General features: G+C 39.3%; 1 protein-coding gene across 2 annotated transcripts in view; it reads right to left on the minus strand.

Moving 5' to 3' along the window:
* LOC106068992 (protein phosphatase 2C-like domain-containing protein 1) overlaps positions 1-23,781 on the minus strand; it is a 53,621-nt gene that overhangs the window by 13,443 nt on the left and 16,397 nt on the right. The window contains exon 4 of one of the 2 annotated variants that reach the window (XM_056013342.1): positions 8,937-9,050. The exons of the other annotated variant lie outside the window; for it this stretch is intronic. Coding sequence (XP_055869317.1) covers positions 8,937-9,050 — 114 coding nt within the window. The remainder of the gene's footprint in view (positions 1-8,936; positions 9,051-23,781) is intronic. 2 annotated transcript variants of the gene reach the window in all.

Below are 23,781 nucleotides of genomic sequence, written 5' to 3' on the forward strand. Positions count from 1 at the left end.
GCCTGTTAATAGAAAATTTAAAAAAAAAACGTAAAAGAGGGGATATTCCGGCTATAATAAACAAATCAACGGGATTAGCCGGTGGTGTAATGTTAATATATATATATATGGCTCCTTTTGTCTCGAAAGGCAATGGATGCGCCCAAATGAGTCACTGGTTTTGGCTTAATCTTGAGACGGGGCAGAATCTGGTGTGGCTAATCAAGCCAATTCTAGAACGGCAGACTTTGCCACAATTCGTACATGTGTATGCCTCTGATTTAGGGCTAGCAGACAGGGCAGCTTTCTTTTTATCCCTTGATTAAAGCCGCTTCAATTCTTTTGTTCTCAGCAAGGGTTGTCCCAGCACGCACAGTCTGTCTCCATGCACTCCGGTCTTTGGCTATGTTTTCCCACATACTTTCGCTGATGCCTGAGGCTCTCATGTCTCGCTTGCAGACATCTCTATATGTTAGTCTTGGGCGGCCCTTGGGTCTGACTCCTTCCGCAAGCTCAGCATATAAGATATCTTTCGGGATTCTGCCATCTGGCATGCGGGTGACATGTCCGAGCCAGCGTAATCTTCTTTGTGTCAGGAGAGCATACATGCTGTTCATATTGGCCAATCTTAAAACTTCCTGATTGGAGACATGGTCCCTCCAAGAGATGCCCATTATGCGTCTCAGGCAGCGCAAGTGGAAACTATTCAATCTGTGCTCTTGGTACATGTATGTTGACCAGCTCTCACTGCCATAAAGGAGAGTGCTCACAACACAGGCGTTGTAGACTAGGATTTTGGTCGCTGTGGTCAATTTACCATTTTCCCAGACGCGCTTGGAGAGTTTTGCCAATGCTGTGGTAGCTTTTCCTATCCTTTTTGTCAGCTCGATGTCTAAGTCTAGGTTACTGACAATTGTTGAACCCAAGTAGGTAAATTCCTGCACCACTGAAAGGGTGTGGTTCCCAATTTGTATTATAGGTATTTCTGCGACGTCTTGTGCCAGGATTTCGGTCTTGGAGAGACTTATAGTAAGGCTAAACTCTTGACAAGCAGCTGCTAAGGCGTTCACTAGCTTCTGTAGACCTCCTTGTGAGTGAGATACGAGTGCCGCGTCATCGGCAAACAGCAGCTCCCTTATCAAGATACGACGCCTTTTCGTTTTGGCTTTAAGACGTGCCAGGTTAAAGAGCCTTCCATCGGATCTGCTATGGATGTATATTCCGTCTTTCAGGGATTTAAAAGCACTGGATAGTACGACTGAGAAGAAGATGCCAAATAGTGTAGGGGCCAGTACACATCCTTGTTTGACACCGCTCTTAATGGAGAATGGCCTGGAGGAAGAACTTTCAAACTGAACGGTGCCCTGCATATTTTCGTGAAAAGCTGACACTAGTTTTCTTAACTTATTTGGGCAGCCGATTCTCTCTAGTACAGCAAACAGACCGCTTCTGCTAACAAGGTCAAAGGCCTTGGTCAAATCAATAAATGCTATGAAGAGGGGCTGCTTTTGTTCTCTGCTCTTCTCCTGTAGCTGCCGAAGAGAGAAAATCATATCTGTTGTAGATCTACCTGCCCTAAAGCCACACTGCGACTCTGGATAAACACGATCTGCCAGGATCTGTAATCGCTTTAGTAATACTCTAGCAAAAGCCTTTCCGACTATGCTAAGCAGTGAGATGCCTCTGTAATTGTTACAATCAGAGCGGTCGCCTTTATTTTTATAAATTGTAACAATGTTGGAGTCTTTCAATTCCTGGGGGACCATTCCTTGTTCCCAGCACAAGCTTAGCAGTTCATGGAGTGGTTTGATTAAAGCATGTTTTCCAGCCTGAATTACTTCAGCAGGAATGCCATCTCCTCCGGGTGTTTTCCCATGTGCAAGCATGTCAATGGCAATGCTCAGCTCCTTTACTGAGGGGGTTTCGTCTAATTCCGTCAAAACTGGAAGTGATGGGAAGTTGGAAACAGCATTTGGTGAGATGGCGTTTTCAATCTGGTAGAGTTCTGCATAGTGTTCAACCCATCGTTCCATTTGCAGCGCACGATCGCTGATGATTGAGCCATCTTTTGACTTGAGCGGAGCACACTTGCTGGTGTGAGGTCCAAAGGCTTTTCTCATGCCCTCATATAGTCCTCTTATGTTACCACAGTCGGCACAAGATTGAATATCTTCGCATAGCTCCTGCCAGTATTTGTTAGCACATTGTCTCGCTACTCTTTGGGCATTGTTACGTGCAGCTCTGAGCCTTTTTAAGTTGCTTGGGGTGGGATCCTTCTTGTAGATTAGCATGGCTGCTCTCTTGTTCGTAGTGGCAGTTTCCATTTCTGGTAGACTAGCTTCAAACCAGTCTTCGCTTTTCTTGGTTTTGTTTCCAAAGACCAGTGATGATGTTTGGTAGATTGTATCACGCATAAACGTCCAGCTTTTTTCTACCTCAGTCACAGAGAAGTTTTTAAAAGCTTCCTCTAATTTGTTCTCAAATTCGGTGCAAAGATCAGGATTTTTTGTGCTAGTAGTATTCAGGCGTGATTTTCTTTTTCCCTGTGATGTGTGGATCTTAGTTGGCAGCAGTCTTGTCCGGCAGGACACTAAAGTATGATCAGTATCACAATCCGCGCTTTGGTAGCTACGTGTCAGCAGTATATTTCCAATGTCCTTTTTTCGTGTCAGTATCATATCCAGCTGGTGCCAGTGCCCAGACCTAGGGTGCCTCCATGAGACACAGTGCTGTGGTTTTGCTCTGAAGTATGTGTTGGTAATGCAGAGCTTATGGTATGTGCAGAATTCAAGCAGTCTTTGTCCGTTCTCATTCATCTTTCCGATTCCAAAAAGCCCAAGACAGTCTGGCCAGGTAGTGTGATCTGATCCTACTCTGGCATTGAAGTCACCTAGAAGGATCATATGTTCTTTTTGAGGAATGTTTGCAATGGCTTCTTTGAGGTCTTCATAGAACTTGTCTTTGTCCTCCTGAAGCGAGCTTAGTGTGGGGGCATAGGCACTAATTAGAGTGACTTTTCCAGATGCTGTCATCATACTTATGCTTAGTAGCCGTTCCGAGCCACCAACTGGAGGGACTATCATGGGAAGAAGACTGTTCTTGACAGCAAAGCCCACACCATGTATTCGAGTCTCATCCTGTGCTTTCCCTTTCCAAAAGAAAGTGTAGTCAGTCTCGCGGAGCATGCCGTTTTCGGCCAGTCGGGTTTCTTGCAGGGCTGCAATGTCGATATGTAGCCTTTTTAGCTCGTTGTTTATAACTGCCGTCTTCCTTGCATCGTCGATCTGCCTTAGATCATCAGTGAGACCAGGACACATTGTCCTGACATTCCAAGTGGCCAGTCGCATGACAGGGATTTTCTTTTTCAGTTTAATTTTTCTTCTTTTGTTGCTTGGTGCAAGTTTCCAGCCTACTTGTCGTTTGAAACTAAGCTCTAAGCACCCATTAGAGCAGGCAGGCTGTGGCGGATCAGCACCTAACTGACTGGGGGCTGCCCAGGTTGAGGCGGGCGGTAGCTGATCAGTGAGGCGCGAAGACCTCTCCCACCGTCAGAGACAACCCGTGGCGTCCATACATTACGCCAATCAAGTTGGACTTATAACCCGTAACTGTTGTCTCCCGTGTTGTTTTAGCCGCTTTGCAGCAGCACCAGAGTTTCCTCTCCGGGGCGCATTCCTGGGCCTTGGATAAAGGGGTCATGGGTGGCCCATGCGTCATGATCCCTCTCTCGACCTTGCTGATGTGATCCAAAGGAACGCATCGCATTACATTTGGCACCAACTCAGTTGCAGAAGCTGCCGGAGGGAATTTCGCAGCTGATACTCCCAACGCCTAAGGGGCTTCACTCCTGATTTCTCCTCGAGGTTGTCTCCTGAAGCCTCAGTATCGCAAGGCAGCGGGGGTTTGAAGTCAGAGTACCCCTCTCCTAGATGAACTGCCTTACTAGGCTGACGAGCTCCATCTGCCCGAAGCTCCCGGTTTTGTGGCGCCAGGTATCCGCCTTCACCCCTTCACCTGTTAGTAAGAGCAGTTTCGCCGGGCTTAATATCTAAGCCACACGAGCAGGCCAGGTGCTGGACTTAGTTGTCAGAGGCTATTTGAGACGCATGCCATTAAGAGTATTTTATAGACAATGGGAGCTTAACCCCATTGACACCCCTGGCCATGACAACCTTTGAAACCTAATAATATATATATATATATACCAAAAAACACTATAACTATAAGAAACCAAACATTATAACTATAAGAAACCAAAGTGTACATTCACACCAGACTCACTCATAATTTACATGTAACAAAGTTTATATCAGATTGTTCTTATTTAATGATTTGATTGCCAGGGGAACAAAAGAGTGTTTGTGTCTGTTTGTCTTTGCTATCGGTGTCTTGTATCTCTTGTGTGATGGTAAAATCACAAAATCCTGACACAAAGGGTGATTCTTTATTTCGAGGATCTTCTTAGCTTTTTTATAGATGTTTGTCTCAAACAACTGCCTAAATGGGGTTTGTTTTTTGCCAATGATGTTTTTTGTTTGGTGTAATGCACAAATTGTAAGACAAATTTCCATACGGACAATAAAGATTATTATTATTATTATAAAAGAACCAGTATTCATGCTCTGGCGAAGCCAGGGTCGAGTTTCGTTAAAGGGAAACAAAATTCATCGTAGTCCCTTTATCAGTTTCCACCGAGGAATTTTCTGGTGATGTGGCAGGTCTGCAGAAGTACCGCCCTCTGACAGGCAACGAGAATGTTCCTAGGAATGACAAGGGCCTTAAAAGTATCTGTGAGGTCAGTTGTTATTATTCCCTCGGTTGATATGACAATGGGATATATTGTTATTTTAGATAATTTCCATAAACGCTTAATCTCCAAGCCAAGGTTCCCATATTTTCGTTGTTTTTCCAGCTCATTTTTTTTTAAATTATGAGATAGTGGTACGGCGATGTCAATAATGGTAGCGGCCTTTTCTTTTTTATCGATGAGCAGCAAATCAGAGCGATTAAAATCTACCGTTTTGTAAGTCAAAACAGGCCTATCCCAGTACAGTAGATGATCCGTAGACTCGAGAACCTCCTGTGGTGAGTATTTGTAATATCGAGGAGTATCCTTACCGATCAAATTGTGTGTCAAAGCCAAGTGCTGGTGTATTAGCTTTGCAACTTGGTTATGGTGACCTAGGTAGGCAGATTCCGATAGGGCTGAGTGTGTACTTTGCTTTTTTTTATATTGTATTTTTTAGCTTTAAACCCCACTGAAGGGGGGTTTAAACTAAAAAACCCTTTGGTTACGCTTATAGCATTTTAATATATATATATATATATATATATATATATATATATATATATATATATATATATATATATATATATATATATATATACTAGACATATGTTACCCGCGACCCGCGGGTCTTTATTTGCGCATTACTTTCGATATAGTCACTGAGAGTGTTTTGTAAACAATTAAACGAAATAATAATGTAATAAGTAAAGCGAATGTATCAATGTAAAAATAGCTAATAGGCTTAAATCCATTTTTTAAAAATTAAAACATTTGCTTTTGAATAATCTAGTGGATTGGATTTAGATGTATGTTAAACGTAGCTAATGATTCTTTCACGTTATTTCTCTTTCGCTACGAAAATAAAATTAGTTTTGCGAAAATGGGTTTACGCGAAGTCGATACATTCTTATCTATTAAAAACGAAAAGAGCGATAGCTTTGTTAAATAAATGGGATTATAAAGTGAACAATTAAACGAAATAATTTTTAGTACGCGATTCATGAATGAATATAGATCTAGGCCTATCTCGGCTTCGAAGCTTTCGTAAACGAATGTAGAAAACCTAATTTGAATGTTTATTTGATCAAAATATGAAATGAATGGACTTTAATTAATATTATCTGTGCGAAGAGAAGTTTTATCATCTTAGAGTTGGATTAGAGTTTTAGATCTAGGGATGGGATTATAAAACAAACAATTAAACAAAATAATTTTTAGTACGCGATTCATGAATGAATATAGATCTAGGCCTATCTCAACTCGGCTTCGCAGCTTTCGTAAACGAATGTAGCTTTAGAAAACCAAATTTGAATGTTTATTTGATCAAAATATGAAATGAATGGACTTTAATTAATATATTTATGTGTTAAAGTATAAAACTATCTGTGCGAGGAGAAGTTTTATCATCTTAGAGTTGGATTAGAGTTTTAGATCTAGGGATGGGATTATAAAGTAAACAATTAAACGAATTAATATTTAGTACGCGATTCATTACGGTATTGTCTAATGAAAGAATGTTCGTCAGGAAATCTGTAGTCACAGATATCAGGAACTAATTTATGTAAAAAATGCTTTTGAAACACAAAATTGAAGGTTAATTTTATTACATAATAAAATCAATGAATCTTCTTTTGTATTTTCACGTGTCAAAGTAAAAAACTATCTGCGCAAAGTGTATTTTTTAAAATTAGATCTAGGTCTAAATCCTTTCTATCTTTTCTTATGTCAACATTGTAGACATGGCCTAGATCCATAAAATACTATAGCTGTAATAGAGTCGGACAACTTTATTTTTTTTTGAGGGTCTTAAGTTTGTTTTAGGGCTACAATACATACACTACGGTCTAAGTTGGTACCCAAGGAACATTCCTGCCTAGTTTTATCAAGATTGGTCAAGCGGTTTTGATGTCTACAAGTAACATACATACATACGCCTCACATTCTACTTTATAATATAGACTAGACATATGTTACCCGCGACCCGCGGGTCTTTATTTGCGCATTACTGTCGATATAGTCACTGAGAGTGTTTTGTAAACAATTAAACGAAATAATAATGTAATAAGTAAAGCGAATGTGTCAATGTAAAAATGGTGTGAATGAAGCTATCAAATCAAAATAGCTAATAGGCTTAAATCTATTTTTTTTTTCAAATTAAAACATTTGCTTTTAGGCCTACATATATTTGATTAAAAATTGAGATGAATAGACTTAATTTTATATGTTCATGTGTTAAAGTAAAAAGTAGATCTTGAGGTAGACATAGATCTAAATCTACACTAATCTAGTTGCCTTTTATAGAGTTCATTCTGTGTTGCGCATGCGTGACCTTTTTTCATGAATGAATATAGGCCTATCTCAACACGGCTACGCAGCTTTATTTAGCGAACAGCGAACGAATGTATTAAAAATGCTTTAGAAAAACAAATTTGAATGTTAATTTGATTAAAATATGAAATGAGTGGACAATAATTAGTATGTTTATGTGTTAAAGCATAAAACTATCTTTGCGAAAAGAAGTTTTATTATCTTAGAGTTCAATAAGAGTTTTAGACCTAGGCCTAGGAATAGACTCAGTAGAGAGATGTGTTAATCACTGTTAATGTGTAACCATTTGGTAATGTCTAATGAAAGGATGTTCGCCAGACTTTTCCCGCGGCCTTCGGGTCTAAGTTTGTGTTTACTAATCTAGTGGATTGGATTTAGATGTATGTTAAACTTAACTAATGATCCTTTCAAGTTTTTTCTCTTTCGCTACGAAAATAAAATTAGGTTTGCGAAAATGGGATTACCCGAAGCCGATAAATTCATATCTATTACAAACGAAAAGAGCGATAGCTTTGTTAAATGAATGGGATTATAAAGTGAACAATTAAACGAAATAATTTTTAGTACGCGATTCATGAATGAATATAGATCTAGGCCTATCTCAACTCGGCTTCGCAGCTTTCGTAAATGAATGTAGCTTTAAAAACCAAATTTGAATGTTTATTTGATCAAAATATGAAATGAATGGACTTTAATTAATATGTTTATGTGTTAAAGTATAAAACTATCTGTGCGAAGAGAAGTTTTATCATCTTAGAGTTTTAGATCTAGGGATGGGATTATAAAGTAAACAATTAAACGAATTAATATTTAGTAAGCGATTCATTACGGAATTGTCTAATGAAAGAATGTTCGTCAGGAAATCTGTAATCACAGATATAAGGAACTAATTAATGTAAAAAATGCTTTTGAAACACAAAATTGAAGGTTAATTTTATTATATAATGAAATCAATGGATCTTCTTTTGTCTTTTCATGTGTCAAAGTAAAAATTTATATGCGCAAAGTGTATTTCTTAAAATTAGATCTAGGTCTAAATCCTTTCTATCTTTTCTCATGTCAACATTGTAGACATGGCCTAGATCCATAAAATACTATAGCTGTAATAGAGTCGGACAACTTTATTTTTTTTTGAGGGTCTTAAGTTTGTTTTAGGGCTACAATACATACACTACGGTCTAAGTTGTTACCCAAGGAACATTCCTGCCTAGTTTTATCAAGATTGGTCAAGCGGTTTTGATGTCTATAAGTAACATACATACATACACCTCACATTCTACTTTATAATATAGATTGTTATGACTTTGCCATGCGCACCGCCATTCAGGATAGTGCAGAAAGAGGGTGCGCACTATCAGTGACCAGACAAGTCGGATGTTGACATAAAAGACTAACGATTTCCGCCCAAGTAGAGAGCCAATATGGAGATGCTGTACTCAAGGCAGATGCCCTTTGTGTTTGTCATGTCTCTATGTAAATAAACGTCTATGTCCTCGTTGAGTTGCCTCACTTAAGTTATTACAATATATATATATATATTAGGAAGTTTGATGTTATTCACCTACGTCTATAAAGGTTATGGGTCGTGGGAACATCATCTTCATGTTAAACAAGAATTCACCAAGCAGGCCTATGATGAAACATAAACTAAATCGATCTATATCGCCGTCAATAGCAAATGCAAGAAAAAGCTTAAGTCTAGTAGAATTTCATTTGACAATGTAAAAGATAATTTCAGTACTTCCTAGTTGTATATTATAGTCCGCCTTTAGAACAGCACATAGAAAAGACCTTAAAAGGCAAGGGAGTGTTCAAAAAGTAGCTGATTTATAGGCAGTACCTTTTTCATGCAGTCGCTGTAGAGGTCTGTCTTTTTTGTCTTTTTCTCAACTGATTTCGTCATGGTTGTCTCCATCTGAGAATCGTATTCATTACAGCAAGTGTCTAGTATATTCTGAAAACATTGTCGACCAAACTAAAGATAATGTTATTAGTAAACAAAAATAAAGCTAAAAAAAACTGCCGTTTGTAAAGTCAGGAATCAGTGCATGTGTAGAATTAGCATAGTGGTACTATTTAACCAGTAAAACATATTAACAGCATGGGCTTAGCCAGGATTTTTTTTTTTTGGGGGGGGGGGGGATGGGCTGGGGGGGGGTCATTTTTTCTTCCCCCCCTCATCGCAAATATATATATATGTGTGTGCGCGCGTGTGTGTTTATATAATTAATCTTTAATACATTCTGATCCTTCATTCTTTCTGAAGACGTTTATTGTTGTACCCTGTACCCTACTATAGGTTCTTCTTGGAGTTAGTGGAAAAATTGTAGACTACAAGCCATTGTCATCAAGGGGGTCTGGGAGAGCGATGTGATCTCCTTTAGCGCGGGGCGAAGCCCCGCCGCCAAGCACTATTTGCGGTATTGAAAGCCAACAAAATGTATTTTCTGAGGTATCTACAGTGCATTATCATGTTATTAAAAGTTTTCTCTCAAAAACCTATTGTGCTATTCTTACTGACTTGGATCTTCCCGCGTCGTTCGGCGCATTGGGCGGCAACCTGGTTCCACAAAAATCTGTCACTTGCAATGTCTGAAGCCTCTTCACAACTGCTCACAGGACCTCCATGAAAGTGTGGCGCTTAGTTGTACTAGAATTTCCCTGTTTACGCTGTTCTCGTAATGGCCTCCATGTCATCGCAACTCTTATTATGCGTAATTCATTTTGTCGGAGAACATGTCCCACAAACCTCATGTGATGCTCTGTCACAACCTTACTAAGGGGTCGACTCCCATTTTGGCAAAGGATTTCCTTGATTGAGACCCGATTTCTATAACTGACTTCTAAAACTTTTCATAGCCATCTTTGTTGAACCACATTTAGTGTTTTTCAATTTCGGCAGATGACTATTCACTGCACTTAATAAATGGAGCCCAGCCACTGGTAGAAATGTGTAACTTCTATTGACTACGCTTTTTGGAATTAGGTGACTGTAGTTTGCTTTAGATTTTAGATCGAAAAGGGAGGTTTTATCGTCGAAATCATCTGTTAGGGGTTTTTAACTAAAAAATCTCTGGAGTTCGTTTTTTTTTAAATTCAAAACCCCGTTTAGGTAAGCTCATAGAATTAGGTGACTGTAGTTTGTTTTAGAATAATATTGAAGAGAAAGGCTTTCAGCCTCAAAACTCTCTGTATGGGGATTTTAAAGTTCAAAACCATCTAAAGGGATTTTAAACTTTTAAAAAAGGTCATCTGGTTTAAACTAAAAATCCTTCCATTGGCTTGGCTACGCTCAAAGAATTTTAGTGAGTAATTTTTTGTTATATTGAATAACAATAGCTTCAAGCCCCGCTGAAGGGGGTTTTAAACTAAAGAATCCCTTTGGCTACGATTATAGAATTTTGAGTGTGTACTTTGCTTTTTTTTAATACTGAAGTATTTTTTAGCTTTAAACCCCGCTGAAGGGGGGTTTAAACTAAAAACCCCTTTGGTTACGCTCATAGCATTTTAAGTGCGTAATTTGCTTCTTTTTTATATTGAATAGGTAGTTTTTAGCTCTAAACCCCGCTGGAGGGGGGGTTTTAACACAGAACTCCTCTTGGCTACGCTCATAGAATCTGGTGACTGGTGTATGCTTTAGTCTTATAATGAAGAGGGGGGTTTTAAATCACAATCTTCCTTAGCTATGCTCTTGGAATTTGGGGATTGTCTTTTTTTTGGTTTTATTTTATAGAAAAGGGGGTTTTGACTGCAAACCCCCCTAGTAGGGGGTTTTTAAACTCAAACCCCACTTGGCTGCCCTGCAGCAAGTGATGATTTAGTGCTAAAATCTCAACTAAAATTAACAAAATCAAAACAAAAAAATGTCACTAAATTCCGATCCCGGGGGGGGGGGATTTCATTTCCTTCACAGTTTTGCAACATAGTCAATTCTGTTGAAGAGTTAAAATCTAATGCTTTCTGTAATTTACCAGAAAATTTCAGAAACCGTGAGTGGCTCTGTGAACGAGATATTCTTGCACCTACAAATGACTGTTAATAGAATCAACATCGACATTTTAAATCAGCTGCCTGATGATTGCAAACTTTACAAATCGATTGACAGTACCTTAGACCCTGCACAAGCTTTATGCTATCTTACCACCAGGACTTCCACATCACAATCTATAATTCAAAATTGGTGCTCCGATCATTCTCCTTAGAAATCTTGATCCTCCAAAGCTCTGCAATGGAACCCGTTTAGTCATTTGAAATTTTTTTTCAAACCTTATTGAAGGAACCATACTGGTTGGCTGTGCAAAGGGAGAAGATGTTTTTATACCTAGAATTCCTCTCATTCCATCTGATCTGCTCTTTGAATTCAAGCGTTTGCAGTTTCCTGTTCGGCTCGCATTTGCAATGACAATAAATAAAGCACAGGGGCAGTCACTGAAAGTTGCAGGAATCAACCTGGAATCCCCGTGCTTCTCTCAGGGCCAACTTTACGTTGCATGTTCCCGTGTGGGTTCTCCACGAAATGTTTGTATTTGATGATGAGCACAAAACCAAAAACGTAGTATATCAACAGACTTTATATTAAAATGTATAAACATTGTGACACTATGTAATTCCTAACAATAACTTAAATTGCATGATAAAAGGATATTGTTTCAAACAAATATTGAAGGAAGATTAAAAAGATGTTACCGAAGGAACAAAAAAACAAAACATAAACTAATGACAATCATGATATGCTGGCATGTTTTTGTTGAAAGTGAACTCATATGCTTGATTTATTTTTAAAAAGTGAACTCATATTAGATGACGTCGAATCAGGAAGATGCAACAACACAAAGAAAGCTATTAGCTGTATATTAGATTCTTAGAAAACAATACAATGATCATTTGTGTCAAATTACTGTCGAATTTCGGGAAGCCAAGGCGAGGATACCAAACAATGAGCAACTCAGAGAAACAGCTCTGGCTGTAACAGAACATAGAGTTTGACTTTGCTTACATATCGTATGGATAGTCTGATTCCCTTAATCTTTGGGGATACTTTAGCAAAATATAAACCAGACTTCCGTGCTAATTACTTAAACACGATATAAAACGAAGCTTTTACTACAATGACTAAGGTTTCTTTAACAATGAAAGAAACAGATCTAAATAGAAACTTGAAAACTTGAAATCACCGAACAGAAATGTAGGCTAACATTATCATAGACAATATTTTTTTATTACTAGATGAATCGATTTCATTGGCCTCCTTCAGTCGTAGAACGACTATGGTTCATCTCAAAGCAAGTGAGATGAAAGCCTGGGCATTGTTTATGGTCGGAACGATGTCGCCCACACTGCAGTTCCCCCCTCTCCGCGCAGCTGATGTGACCAAAGGAACGGAGTATCCAATACAGTTTGGGATCAGTAGCGCCGCAGGATCTGCCAGGCTGTAGCACGGTGTGCCACAGTCTGCCTAAGGGTCCCCAGCTCCTGATTTTTCCTCAGGGTTGTCTCCCGAAGCCTTTCCCGTGTTTGGGTATAGCCGCAGGGCAGCGGAGGTTTGGATTCAGAGTTTTCCTTCTCCTAGATGGGTGGGTAGCCACCAAGGCTAATGAGCCCCTCCTGCCCGAAGCTTACTGGTTTAGGCGCCAGTTGCTCCCTTTGCCCCTTCTACTGTCTGTGGTAACGGTTCCGCTATGCTCAGTAACTGAGCCACACGTGAAGGCCAGGAGTCGGACTGGTTGTCAGAGGCTATTTGAGACGCATGCCATTGGAAGTACTTTATAGGTAATGATGGGCTTAAGACCATTACCACTTCCGTCGTCAACAACCTTGCGGAACGATTTACTTCTTAAAAAAATTACCATCTTTTTGTTCACGTCATTATTAATTATTGTAGCGGAATAAATGCAAGTTATTTGTAAAAGAAAAAACCGAGCACAGCCGGGTAAAATTAATGCTAGTATAACTAACTAAAATTTTTTAATTAAGGCCAAAGTTTAACTAGAAAAAAATATTTTAGTTAAAATCGTAGTTTAATTATTTTTTTTAGTTACATAGTTACAAACTATAAAGTTTAATTAATATTTGTAAAATTTTCAACAACTTTGATAATCAAAAAAATAATGTAGCTCACAACTATTTTGTCAGTCTGCATTTGAAGATGGTGAGGTAATATGCTGGTAGAAGTTATGGGAGTCAATATCTGCTCTTTTATAAAATATTTTTTTTTTGCCAAAGGCGTCTATGCAATATTATGAATGGGGTTGTTCCGAATTATTTCTGAGTCACGTGGTGGTGTTTAATTTCTATTTTAATATATTTTGGGAATCTGATAAGCGTGTTAGGTAATATTTAGTGGTTTTAATTTATGTGCGGCAAACAATAATTTATTAACTGCAAGAACATCAAGTAGTCTACACCGTTTTTATATCTTAAACTTACGCCAAATGAAGCTGTAGCTATAATAGATTCTAGTCTTCCTCAGAGATCTAGGCCTAAATCTACAGTAGGCCTATATATGCTCTAAAAGCGTTAGGATAACTAACTTTAGTAAAAAAAAAATTCTTAATCCACACCCTCCCTGCCCATAAAATAAATTCACTGTGTCCGACTGATTTTAACAACATGGTCAGATAGATGTCCACATGTAGGCTTAGCATGGGCGTAGCCAGGGGGGGGGGTTTGGGGTTCAAACCCCCCCCGAAATGAAATCCCCCCCCCCCTTGGGGGGGGGAAGTCGGAATTTAGTGACTGATTTTTTGCTTTGATTTTGTTTATTTTAGGTGAGATTTTAATACTAAACCATCACTTGCCCTAGCACAACCAAAGGGGTTTTGAGTTTAAAACCCCCTACCAGGGGGGTTCGAGTTTAAAAACCCCTACCAGGGGGGTTCGAGTTTAAAAACCCCTACCAGGGGGGTTCGAGTTTAAAACGCCTACCAGAACGGTTCGAGTTTGAGTTTAAAACCCCCTACCAGGGGTTTTGAGTTTTAAACCCCCTACCTGGGGTATTTGCAGTTAACTCCCCCTCTTCTATATAACAAAACAAAAAAAAAATGCAAACGAAAATCCCCTAATTCCAAGAGCAAAGTTAAGGATGATTTTGATTTTAAAATCCCGTCTAAAATTTACGATAAACCCCCTCTTTAATATAAAAAAAAAGCTAATTACGCACTCAAAATGTTATGAGAGTAGCTAAATGGGTTTTGACTCAGTTTTGAAGGTAAAAAAATACCTCTTTTTAATAATAAAAAAAAGTAAATTATTCACTAAAAATGTTATGAGTGTAGTCTATGGGGTTTTGAATTTAAACTCCCCTCCAGTGGAGTTTGAAGCTAAAAAGTACCTCTTCAATTTAAATAAAAGAAAATTACTCACTCTAAAATCTATGAGCGTAGTCAGAGGGATTTTGAATTTAAACCCCCCGCCATCTTCAGTGTAAGAAAAAAACTAAATTACGCACTCAAAATGCTATGAGCGTTGCCGAAAGAGGTTTTGAGTTTAAACCCCCATTCAGAGGGGTTTGTTGCTAAAAATACATCTTCAATATAAAAAAAGAACAAATTACACACTAAAATTATTTGAGCGTGGCCAAGCCAATCGGGGGTTTTGAGTTTCTTCTACAGATGGCTTTTTTTTAAAGTTTAAAACCCCTCCAGATGGTTTTGAGTCTAAGATCCCCCTACAGAGCATTTGAGGTGGAAAACCCCCAACAGAAGATTTTGACGATAAAACTTCTCTTTTCGATATAAAATCTAAAGCAAACTACAGTTACTTAATTCCAAGAGCGTATTCAAGAGAGGTTACTTATTTTTACCAGTGGTAGGGCTCCATTAATAAACTGCAGTGAATAGTCATCTACCGGAATCGAAAAACACTAAATGTAGCTCAACAAAGATGGCTAATACAGATTTCAGGAGTCAGTTATAGAGATCGGATCTAAATCATGGAAATCCTATGCCGAACTGGGAGTCGACCCCTTAGTAAGATTGTGAGAGAAAGACGCATGAGGTTTGCGGGACATATTCTCCGACAAAATGAATTACGCATAAGAAGAGTTGCAATGATATCCTAGAACAACTTGACGCCACTCATTCATGGAGGTCCTCATGGTAGGTGGGAAGAGGCTTCAGACATTACCAGTGACAGATTTTTTTATGGAAACTGCTTGACGTCAAATGCTCCGAACGGCGTGGGAGGGTCTAAGTCAGTAAGAATAGCACATTAGGTTTTCGAAATAAAACTTTTTAATAGCATTAAAATGGACTGTAGATACCTCAGAATATGCATTTTGTTGGCTTTCAATACCAGAAATAGTGCTTGGCGGCGGGGCTTCGCCCCGCGCTGGGGAGCTCCTGGCACTCCCCCAGAACCCCTTGTTAGTAATGGCGGGGAGTCCACAATTTTATGGAAACAGCTTGATGGCAAATGCGCCGAACGACGAGGGAGGGTCTAAGTCAGTAAGAATAACAAATTAGGTTTTTGAAATAGAACTTTTTAATAGCAGGAAAATGCACTGTAGATACCTCAGAATATGCATTTTGTTGGTTTTCAATATCAGAAATAGTGCTTGGCGGCGGGGCTTCGCCCCGCGCTGGTGGAGCTCCTAGCGCTCCCCCAGACCCCTTTGCTAGTAATGTCGGGGAATCTACAATTTTTTCACTAACTCATGGAAGAACCTATTCTAGGGCACAATAAACGTCTTCCGAAAGAATGAAGGGTCAGAATGTAATAAAGATTATGTACACACACACACATAAATACATATAATTTTTTTTCCCGGGGGGGGGGTCGGGGGGGGGGGAAATTCACCCCCCAAAACCCCCCCCCGAAAAAAAATCCTGGCTACGCCCATGAGGCTTAGTGTACTATACATGTATAGTCGATGATACTACAAGACCACCCTGTGTTGTTGTTTTTTTATTTCGTGTTATGCAATAGTGTTTGCTCAATGTTTAGGGTCAGACAAGAAAATAACACACTGACGTGTACTTAGATCTATCTTTACACTAAAATAGTTACACACCTTCCTTGTCCAAAAACTAAATCGACTGTCCGACTGATTTGAACAACCTGGTCAGATAGACGTACACATGTAGGCCTAGTGTACTGTAGTGTGCAGTCCGACTCCATAATGACAAGTCCACTCTGCATTTTGTTCCTAGCGGTTATGTTAGTTGTATGGTGAGTGGACAAGAAAATAACACATTGGCTTGGTAGGCCTACACAGGTCAAATGTTACGTAAAACTCCAAAAATTTCTATATAATCCCTGGTAACTACATCTCAATGTGAAATTCTAAATCTCATGGGCGTAGCCAGAGCCACCCACCCCGAAATGAAATCCCCCCTTAGGGGGAGGGGAATCAGAATTAAGTGACTGATTTTTTAAATTGATTTTTTTATTTTACATGAGATTTAAATACTAAACCATCACTTGCCCCAACGCAGCCTAGGGGGATTTAAGTTTAAAACCCCTTACCAGGGTGTTTTGCAGTTTAACCCCCTCATTAAAAAAAACCCGTTTCCATAAATCCTAAATTTACGATAACCCCCCCCCCTCTTCAGCATAAAAAAAAAACAAAGTACACACTCAAAATTCTATGAGAGTAGCCAAAGGAGTTTTGAGTTTAAACCACCCTTCAGCGGGGTTTGAAGCTAAAAAATGCCTCAAATACCTCTTTAATATTGTAATAACTTAAGTGAGGCAACTCAACGAGGTACATCGATATTTATTGACAAGACATCACAGGTACACAAACAACATCTATCTTAGGCACAATCTCTCCATATTGGCTCTCTACTTGGGCGGATATCGTTAGTCTCTGCATGTCAACATCCTGTTCTAGTTTGGTTACTAGAAGTGCGCATCTCTGCGCTAGCCTGGATGGTGGTGCGCATGGAAAAGTCATAACATTGCCCCCGTCTTAGCACTTTTCGTCCCGAAAAGAAACACTGCAGTGGAGCTTTGACAGTTCAGGTGGAGGTCGATCGGTGGGAACCACAGACGTTAGGGTGTCTGTTGCCCACAAAGCCATCTGCACAGTTTCCCATGGTCGTCGCTTCCTCTTCTTCCAGTTGGCAAGTCTACGCTTGAGGTGATATCGTGGTCGCTGCTTCGACCCCATGACGATAGTCGCTGATGCCAGCCAGCTGACACATGGAGAGTTAGTGGAGGTCAGGGTTGCCAGCCACGTAACACTAATGGATGTTGTGGTGATCACCGTAGATTCCAGGTTTGTTGTTCTAAGACGCTGAGTCAGCGGACCTTTTCCATGGACGTGTCGTGACACAGTTGTAGGCCCACAGCTAGCCATGGTTTCAAGCACATAGTCTTTCTCAGCTTCATCTGTAAGGTATGCCCATGAAGCAACCTTATAATGTTCATCCACCACTACATCAGGTTTCGCTAGGATTAATTCATCAGCGTTCAAGTCACTCTCACTGATGTGGTCAGAAGTATAAATTTCTGTTAAGTTCAGATCTTGTAGCTGGGTTTCTTGGCATGGGCACTGTCCCCACAGGACGCCGCATATACAGTTCATGTCAATCGCCTGGATGCAGTTGCCAAGTATGGAGTTCTCTCTTATCCCACTGCCAAAGTCAATTTCGTTGTTTCTGCCTCGGCCATTGTTGGGGCCCGTATTCGCAATTTCACCCGACGACATCCAAGGCAAGGAATCAGAAACGGTCTTGAGGCTTTCATGGTTTGAGTTCTTATCAAAGGTACTGACAGATAAACAGAGGTCTTTAAGGTCCACAGCAGCCAGCTTGGACGCAGACCCAACGTTGTCTTGATCTGTCCGTCTGTCCGTCCAGCCTGAATTACTTCAGCAGGAATGCCATCTCCTCCGGGTGTTTTCCCATGTGCAAGCATGTCAATGGCAATGCTCAGCTCCTTTACTGAGGGGGTTTCGTCTAATTCCGTCAAAACTGGAAGTGATGGGAAGTTGGAAACAGCATTTGGTGAGATGGCGTTTTCAATCTGGTAGAGTTCTGCATAGTGTTCAACCCATCGTTCCATTTGCAGCGCACGATCGCTGATGATTGAGCCATCTTTTGACTTGAGCGGAGCACACTTGCTGGTGTGAGGTCCAAAGGCTTTTCTCATGCCCTCATATAGTCCTCTTATGTTACCACAGTCGGCACAAGATTGAATATCTTCGCATAGCTCCTGCCAGTATTTGTTAGCACATTGTCTCGCTACTCTTTGGGCATTGTTACGTGCAGCTCTGAGCCTTTTTAAGTTGCTTGGGGTGGGATCCTTCTTGTAGATTAGCATGGCTGCTCTCTTGTTCGTAGTGGCAGTTTCCATTTCTGGTAGACTAGCTTCAAACCAGTCTTCGCTTTTCTTGGTTTTGTTTCCAAAGACCAGTGATGATGTTTGGTAGATTGTATCACGCATAAACGTCCAGCTTTTTTCTACCTCAGTCACAGAGAAGTTTTTAAAAGCTTCCTCTAATTTGTTCTCAAATTCGGTGCAAAGATCAGGATTTTTTGTGCTAGTAGTATTCAGGCGTGATTTTCTTTTTCCCTGTGATGTGTGGATCTTAGTTGGCAGCAGTCTTGTCCGGCAGGACACTAAAGTATGATCAGTATCACAATCCGCGCTTTGGTAGCTACGTGTCAGCAGTATATTTCCAATGTCCTTTTTTCGTGTCAGTATCATATCCAGCTGGTGCCAGTGCCCAGACCTAGGGTGCCTCCATGAGACACAGTGCTGTGGTTTTGCTCTGAAGTATGTGTTGGTAATGCAGAGCTTATGGTATGTGCAGAATTCAAGCAGTCTTTGTCCGTTCTCATTCATCTTTCCGATTCCAAAAAGCCCAAGACAGTCTGGCCAGGTAGTGTGATCTGATCCTACTCTGGCATTGAAGTCACCTAGAAGGATCATATGTTCTTTTTGAGGAATGTTTGCAATGGCTTCTTTGAGGTCTTCATAGAACTTGTCTTTGTCCTCCTGAAGCGAGCTTAGTGTGGGGGCATAGGCACTAATTAGAGTGACTTTTCCAGATGCTGTCATCATACTTATGCTTAGTAGCCGTTCCGAGCCACCAACTGGAGGGACTATCATGGGAAGAAGACTGTTCTTGACAGCAAAGCCCACACCATGTATTCGAGTCTCATCCTGTGCTTTCCCTTTCCAAAAGAAAGTGTAGTCAGTCTCGCGGAGCATGCCGTTTTCGGCCAGTCGGGTTTCTTGCAGGGCTGCAATGTCGATATGTAGCCTTTTTAGCTCGTTGTTTATAACTGCCGTCTTCCTTGCATCGTCGATCTGCCTTAGATCATCAGTGAGACCAGGACACATTGTCCTGACATTCCAAGTGGCCAGTCGCATGACAGGGATTTTCTTTTTCAGTTTAATTTTTCTTCTTTTGTTGCTTGGTGCAAGTTTCCAGCCTACTTGTCGTTTGAAACTAAGCTCTAAGCACCCATTAGAGCAGGCAGGCTGTGGCGGATCAGCACCTAACTGACTGGGGGCTGCCCAGGTTGAGGCGGGCGGTAGCTGATCAGTGAGGCGCGAAGACCTCTCCCACCGTCAGAGACAACCCGTGGCGTCCATACATTACGCCAATCAAGTTGGACTTATAACCCGTAACTGTTGTCTCCCGTGTTGTTTTAGCCGCTTTGCAGCAGCACCAGAGTTTCCTCTCCGGGGCGCATTCCTGGGCCTTGGATAAAGGGGTCATGGGTGGCCCATGCGTCATGATCCCTCTCTCGACCTTGCTGATGTGATCCAAAGGAACGCATCGCATTACATTTGGCACCAACTCAGTTGCAGAAGCTGCCGGAGGGAATTTCGCAGCTGATACTCCCAACGCCTAAGGGGCTTCACTCCTGATTTCTCCTCGAGGTTGTCTCCTGAAGCCTCAGTATCGCAAGGCAGCGGGGGTTTGAAGTCAGAGTACCCCTCTCCTAGATGAACTGCCTTACTAGGCTGACGAGCTCCATCTGCCCGAAGCTCCCGGTTTTGTGGCGCCAGGTATCCGCCTTCACCCCTTCACCTGTTAGTAAGAGCAGTTTCGCCGGGCTTAATATCTAAGCCACACGAGCAGGCCAGGTGCTGGACTTAGTTGTCAGAGGCTATTTGAGACGCATGCCATTAAGAGTATTTTATAGACAATGGGAGCTTAACCCCATTGACACCCCTGGCCATGACAACCTTTGAAACCTAATAATATATATATATATATACCAAAAAACACTATAACTATAAGAAACCAAACATTATAACTATAAGAAACCAAAGTGTACATTCACACCAGACTCACTCATAATTTACATGTAACAAAGTTTATATCAGATTGTTCTTATTTAATGATTTGATTGCCAGGGGAACAAAAGAGTGTTTGTGTCTGTTTGTCTTTGCTATCGGTGTCTTGTATCTCTTGTGTGATGGTAAAATCACAAAATCCTGACACAAAGGGTGATTCTTTATTTCGAGGATCTTCTTAGCTTTTTTATAGATGTTTGTCTCAAACAACTGCCTAAATGGGGTTTGTTTTTTGCCAATGATGTTTTTTGTTTGGTGTAATGCACAAATTGTAAGACAAATTTCCATACGGACAATAAAGATTATTATTATTATTATAAAAGAACCAGTATTCATGCTCTGGCGAAGCCAGGGTCGAGTTTCGTTAAAGGGAAACAAAATTCATCGTAGTCCCTTTATCAGTTTCCACCGAGGAATTTTCTGGTGATGTGGCAGGTCTGCAGAAGTACCGCCCTCTGACAGGCAACGAGAATGTTCCTAGGAATGACAAGGGCCTTAAAAGTATCTGTGAGGTCAGTTGTTATTATTCCCTCGGTTGATATGACAATGGGATATATTGTTATTTTAGATAATTTCCATAAACGCTTAATCTCCAAGCCAAGGTTCCCATATTTTCGTTGTTTTTCCAGCTCATTTTTTTTTAAATTATGAGATAGTGGTACGGCGATGTCAATAATGGTAGCGGCCTTTTCTTTTTTATCGATGAGCAGCAAATCAGAGCGATTAAAATCTACCGTTTTGTAAGTCAAAACAGGCCTATCCCAGTACAGTAGATGATCCGTAGACTCGAGAACCTCCTGTGGTGAGTATTTGTAATATCGAGGAGTATCCTTACCGATCAAATTGTGTGTCAAAGCCAAGTGCTGGTGTATTAGCTTTGCAACTTGGTTATGGTGACCTAGGTAGGCAGATTCCGATAGGGCTGAGTGTGTACTTTGCTTTTTTTTATATTGTATTTTTTAGCTTTAAACCCCACTGAAGGGGGGTTTAAACTAAAAAACCCTTTGGTTACGCTTATAGCATTTTAATATATATATATATATATATATATATATATATATATATATATATATATATATATATATATATATATATATATATATACTAGACATATGTTACCCGCGACCCGCGGGTCTTTATTTGCGCATTACTTTCGATATAGTCACTGAGAGTGTTTTGTAAACAATTAAACGAAATAATAATGTAATAAGTAAAGCGAATGTATCAATGTAAAAATAGCTAATAGGCTTAAATCCATTTTTTAAAAATTAAAACATTTGCTTTTGAATAATCTAGTGGATTGGATTTAGATGTATGTTAAACGTAGCTAATGATTCTTTCACGTTATTTCTCTTTCGCTACGAAAATAAAATTAGTTTTGCGAAAATGGGTTTACGCGAAGTCGATACATTCTTATCTATTAAAAACGAAAAGAGCGATAGCTTTGTTAAATAAATGGGATTATAAAGTGAACAATTAAACGAAATAATTTTTAGTACGCGATTCATGAATGAATATAGATCTAGGCCTATCTCGGCTTCGAAGCTTTCGTAAACGAATGTAGAAAACCTAATTTGAATGTTTATTTGATCAAAATATGAAATGAATGGACTTTAATTAATATTATCTGTGCGAAGAGAAGTTTTATCATCTTAGAGTTGGATTAGAGTTTTAGATCTAGGGATGGGATTATAAAACAAACAATTAAACAAAATAATTTTTAGTACGCGATTCATGAATGAATATAGATCTAGGCCTATCTCAACTCGGCTTCGCAGCTTTCGTAAACGAATGTAGCTTTAGAAAACCAAATTTGAATGTTTATTTGATCAAAATATGAAATGAATGGACTTTAATTAATATATTTATGTGTTAAAGTATAAAACTATCTGTGCGAGGAGAAGTTTTATCATCTTAGAGTTGGATTAGAGTTTTAGATCTAGGGATGGGATTATAAAGTAAACAATTAAACGAATTAATATTTAGTACGCGATTCATTACGGTATTGTCTAATGAAAGAATGTTCGTCAGGAAATCTGTAGTCACAGATATCAGGAACTAATTTATGTAAAAAATGCTTTTGAAACACAAAATTGAAGGTTAATTTTATTACATAATAAAATCAATGAATCTTCTTTTGTATTTTCACGTGTCAAAGTAAAAAACTATCTGCGCAAAGTGTATTTTTTAAAATTAGATCTAGGTCTAAATCCTTTCTATCTTTTCTTATGTCAACATTGTAGACATGGCCTAGATCCATAAAATACTATAGCTGTAATAGAGTCGGACAACTTTATTTTTTTTTGAGGGTCTTAAGTTTGTTTTAGGGCTACAATACATACACTACGGTCTAAGTTGGTACCCAAGGAACATTCCTGCCTAGTTTTATCAAGATTGGTCAAGCGGTTTTGATGTCTACAAGTAACATACATACATACGCCTCACATTCTACTTTATAATATAGACTAGACATATGTTACCCGCGACCCGCGGGTCTTTATTTGCGCATTACTGTCGATATAGTCACTGAGAGTGTTTTGTAAACAATTAAACGAAATAATAATGTAATAAGTAAAGCGAATGTGTCAATGTAAAAATGGTGTGAATGAAGCTATCAAATCAAAATAGCTAATAGGCTTAAATCTATTTTTTTTTTCAAATTAAAACATTTGCTTTTAGGCCTACATATATTTGATTAAAAATTGAGATGAATAGACTTAATTTTATATGTTCATGTGTTAAAGTAAAAAGTAGATCTTGAGGTAGACATAGATCTAAATCTACACTAATCTAGTTGCCTTTTATAGAGTTCATTCTGTGTTGCGCATGCGTGACCTTTTTTCATGAATGAATATAGGCCTATCTCAACACGGCTACGCAGCTTTATTTAGCGAACAGCGAACGAATGTATTAAAAATGCTTTAGAAAAACAAATTTGAATGTTAATTTGATTAAAATATGAAATGAGTGGACAATAATTAGTATGTTTATGTGTTAAAGCATAAAACTATCTTTGCGAAAAGAAGTTTTATTATCTTAGAGTTCAATAAGAGTTTTAGACCTAGGCCTAGGAATAGACTCAGTAGAGAGATGTGTTAATCACTGTTAATGTGTAACCATTTGGTAATGTCTAATGAAAGGATGTTCGCCAGACTTTTCCCGCGGCCTTCGGGTCTAAGTTTGTGTTTACTAATCTAGTGGATTGGATTTAGATGTATGTTAAACTTAACTAATGATCCTTTCAAGTTTTTTCTCTTTCGCTACGAAAATAAAATTAGGTTTGCGAAAATGGGATTACCCGAAGCCGATAAATTCATATCTATTACAAACGAAAAGAGCGATAGCTTTGTTAAATGAATGGGATTATAAAGTGAACAATTAAACGAAATAATTTTTAGTACGCGATTCATGAATGAATATAGATCTAG

The sequence above is a fragment of the Biomphalaria glabrata genome, chromosome 16 (genome assembly GCF_947242115.1).
Source record: "Biomphalaria glabrata chromosome 16, xgBioGlab47.1, whole genome shotgun sequence".
NCBI classification, from domain to species: domain Eukaryota; kingdom Metazoa; phylum Mollusca; class Gastropoda; family Planorbidae; genus Biomphalaria; species Biomphalaria glabrata.